The 4,267-nt window shown below is 48.0% G+C and overlaps 1 protein-coding gene across 1 annotated transcript in view; it reads right to left on the bottom strand.

The window, feature by feature from the left end:
- LOC104489695 (rho GTPase-activating protein 32-like) overlaps positions 1-4,267 on the bottom strand; it is a gene marked incomplete at both ends in the record, with an annotated part of 65,453 nt that overhangs the window by 5,752 nt on the left and 55,434 nt on the right. Inside the window, 3 exons of the mRNA XM_010131889.1 lie at positions 1,369-1,446; positions 2,388-2,510; positions 3,556-3,648. Of these exons, the coding sequence (XP_010130191.1) occupies positions 1,369-1,446; positions 2,388-2,510; positions 3,556-3,648 (294 nt within the window). The remainder of the gene's footprint in view (positions 1-1,368; positions 1,447-2,387; positions 2,511-3,555; positions 3,649-4,267) is intronic.

Raw genomic sequence — 4,267 nt, 5'->3', positions numbered from 1 at the left:
CTGGCTCCTCTTCACATCTAGTCCCAATTTCAGGCAGCCTGATGGCAAGCAGGGAGCCTGCGCTGAGGAACGGAATCTACAGCCTGCATGGGGATCCCGTACACTTGTAATCAACCAGCTTTGTGCGAACAGTCTGCAATGAGCACTGAAGTATTTCATTAGTTTTGTGGTACTAGGGCAAATACAGCTTTAGGGCTTCTAAATCAGAAGAGAAGTCCCACAAAGATATAACACAGTTCAAAACTAGGAGAACAGTCCAGTTTTTTTCAAGAAATATCAATGTGTTAACGCCAGGAACAAATCTGATTTCAGAACAGGTATGTCCACACTGCTCTGATTTTACCAATTAAGTATTATCTGAACTCCCACATCTGAGAGAAAGCTGCTGTATCTCAACGGGTTTGGGCGAATCACCATAATCGTGTAACTAAGACTCTACTCAGATGGGATTTGTAGTCTTTGGACATCTGCTATTAATGACAGCAGAGCCACATGCTGGAGCTGGCACAGAAAGGTCTGTCAGGGAAAATCTGAGGTACTGGGAGAAGACTTTTCCTGGCCAAAATATACAAGTGTCTGGTCAATTCTGACCCTCTCCAGAGCAACCTCATAAATCCACCTACTCACAGACGGCAACTGCAGTATGGAAATCCCTCCTACTTGAAAGGAGCTGAAACGTGAGGCACTACAGTGTGAGGCGGTAGAAAGTCACTCACCCCAACCATCAGTAGCTTTTGGGTTTTGTTTTGTAAATAGAGCCTTTTCAAAAATTAAATTTCCTAATGAGAAAACCCAACCCAGAGAATGGTAATTCTTCTGGAAGGAAAGTACCACTTTAATGCCGAAGTTTTGGTACCTAATTCCCAGGTATGTTTAGGACCTTCTGAAAATTCAGTCTGAATCTCTCTGCTCTAACATTTACAGTAAATGCAGACAGGAAAGCGCTGGTTAGTTGGGTGCCTTGTCCAAGTCAGTGGTCTTATCTTAACTGGCTTTCTCCGAATCGTTGATGTTCTGCCTGATCTAGTTTCCGACAACGGAAGGAATGGGATGAACTGAGTAACAGCGTCAGCTGCCTTGGAGGGGGTGCGACATGAGTTTCCACTAACATCAGGCCAGCTGTCGCTCAAAGGGCCACGACCATCCCTGACTCGCACAGCTCGGCAGGGTAGTAACCTCCTGTGAAGAGCACATCTCTGCTCCAGCCCAAGTCCAAAGAGAGAGGGAAAGTCCTCTCACACCAGCACTGGGACACTGTGTACACCCACGAGTAACCCTGTGCCGGCACAGCAGCTCAATACACACACTGAGAGCTGAGCTTCCTGCCTTCATTTCAGTTGCACTCTCACGGCTGATGCTTGTGCCTACCTGAAATCCATGTTTGCCTCTCCACCACGTGGTCAGCTCCTTCGGTGGCATATCAATAACAGAGACGATGTCTCCCACCTGAAAAAGACCGGCAACATCAATCACAGCTTGCAACGGGGCTAGGAGGAACACGCAAGTCATTCGGTACCGCAAGACGTGTGAGCGACTGCACCAATGTCAGTCGCGAGACATCTGCCCGTGTCCAATCAAACTGTGAGGTGGAGGAGTTGCTGCATTATACAACGTCCAGCTGCTCAGAAGGAAACCATTCTGAAAGCAGCAGGCTCTCTGCCAAAAGGTACAGAAGTGTTCTGATTAAACTGCAGACAGGAGGAAGCAGGGATGGCGTGAAACACTGGAAAATATTCTCAAGTAGCTGAACTAATTTTTACTACATGCCCTGTGTATGTCTATGTAGGCATCGACATCTGTCCGCTAGTTTCCTTTCACAGGAAAAAGCTAAGAGCTCCCTTTGTGGTTCACAAAGTGACCAAGACATGCTTTTCTTAACTAGCAAACCAACAGAGGAGAGGTGGTGTAGTGGTACAGGTACAGGAAGGACCAAGGACACGACCAGCCAAAATGACCAAGGAGACCAAACAGGTTGTGTGAAGCTTTGTTCGTTCCTATAGAAGATGTGACACTTCAACAGTTCCAAGGGAATCGGCACAGTCAATACTGAACGAGGCTTGGTGGGGGTCGAGGTACAACACACTTGTAACGCTGCGCAGTACGGACTATGCAGGGGCTGCTGCTGCTCCACACCGGCCCAGAGCACGTGGCAGCGTCTGTTTAACTAAGAGATACTAACACCAAGCAAAGCGATATTTTAAACTGACTGAACTCGTCCCTGAATCCAACCCATTGCAAATCGAATATTTAACTCCATCTTCTAAGACTCACCTCACAAAATGCTCTGAAAGCGTCTGAATACATTCCCGATACGCGCACACATGCAGAGACATACACGTCCCACATCCCTGAACGTGACAACAAGGAATGTGAGCTGGTTTATTTACCTCAAAGGACAGTTCGTCTGCTGCTTGAGCGATGTACCTCTTAATAACATGGGCAGCAGCAATAGCAGGAACGTTAATGGATGATTCCTCATGGACTAGCAGGTGGTTCCCCTTGTTATCAATCTGAAACAAAGAGCACAGCAGACTGTGAGGCAGCCGAGGACAAGCAGGGCGGCACTTTCTTGGTGTTCATACACAGCAGAGCCTTCAAGCTGATTCACAGAGACAGCACGGCCTGGGGGGGCCCCAGGAGAGCAGCACAGACAGACAGCATCGGGCACAGCACACACAGAGAGGAAGCGGAAAACAATCCATACAGAGCGTGATTGTGAGAATGTAAGGATTCTCAGGTGAACAGGAAGGTCACCTGTATTGCATGTGCCATGGGTTTGCTGTGAATTCTACAGTTTCATTTTCCTCTATAACTTCCTTCCTCTCTTTATGTTGAGAAGGTTTCCAAGATTTTTCTCGCCCCACAGGATTTCAGGGTGAGGAGCATATCAGCGGGGAAAATTGCAGGAAAATGCACTCAATCCTTATCACAACCATTTAAAACTGAATTGCGACAGTCTAATAATAGTTGTCCCTATTCCTGGCGTGCAGCAGTACCGCCAGGCGATGGAAAGACACACGTAGCTCTACCCAGACTACGCAGCAGCAGCAGCACTGCAGGCGCAGGCAGGTGGCCTTGAGCCCTCGTCCCCGTTCTTCTCTGTGCCCCTTGCCCAATAAAGTCTATTGTTTAAGGTGGTGGAAGACCATTAACAGAGACAGCGAAGCTGCAGCTGCGGTTCACGCTATTCACACTATACAAACAGTGCTGCCGCAAGCACAACGCAGGCTCTGTCGAGCGGTTTAACCACCCGCGATGGTGAGCAGGAGCAGACGAGCATCAGCAGAATGTGATGTCTCTGGGTGACAAAAAGCACGCAAGGGGGGAAAAAAGCTCCTATATTCTTAACGCTGGACCCGATTCTGTTTGTTCTATACCTTCTGTGGCTACCTGTACGCTGCTAACAGGGGAATAAAGCTTTTAGAATGGCATTTCAGTGACACCAATAGGTCTGGAAGGATTATACCTCTTTCTGGAGAGGCAAAAGAGCACATTTGCAGGTTGCTCGGCCGCAAAGGTCAGCAAACAAAGAACAACCTGAGCTTCATCCTATACCTCCATCCATGTGAGAGCGGGCCCACAGTTTATCTTGTTGCCTGCGATGGCTGAGAGACGGGACAGGTAAGCCATCAGCATCTGGGTGACAAGCTGGAAAGAAAGAAGCAGACATGCAGATTTTCAGGCTCATGCTATAAAGTACATACTAAACCAGTTGTACAAACAACGATGTAAGAAATAGCAACACCTGAAATAGAATTCCTGGGTTTATTTTTTTAAATTCTTTCTCCTGAATGTTGCAGCTTCTACTCAGTTTCAGAGACCAGAAATTTTAAATTCCCTTCAGAAATAGCCTGCATTAAGCCAAAGCAACTAATAAATCAGATTCTCTGCTGAGCCACCGGCCCACAGTATCAGCTTCCTATATGCAGCAGCTGGAGGCTTCAGTGGGGCACTGATTGCAGCCACTGTGTGCTGTTGTAAAGCCATCAATCCTCGCCTGCTCAGCACTGAAAGAAAACAGACTCGGATTTATAGACCCCGGTGGATTCTTCTCTGAATGCTTGGAATGGCCTCAATTTCCTCATTTCCCTTTTCAGCTACACATCTCGCGGGCAGGCAACATTAGCCCCTGACCCAGCACGTCAAGATTGTTCCATGCTTGGGCTTGATGGCAGGGGGCAAACATACAACTGCAGGTCCCAGGGACAAGCGACCTGTGAAACGAAGCAACGGGCACTGCCCGTCACCGCGGTACACGCTCTTCACA

This window comes from Buceros rhinoceros, unplaced genomic scaffold (assembly GCF_000710305.1).
Source record: "Buceros rhinoceros silvestris isolate BGI_N320 unplaced genomic scaffold, ASM71030v1 scaffold2272, whole genome shotgun sequence".
Taxonomy (NCBI): domain Eukaryota; kingdom Metazoa; phylum Chordata; class Aves; order Bucerotiformes; family Bucerotidae; genus Buceros; species Buceros rhinoceros.
Note: the sequence above shows the minus strand (reverse complement) of the source record. Positions and strands in the feature narration are given on the sequence as shown.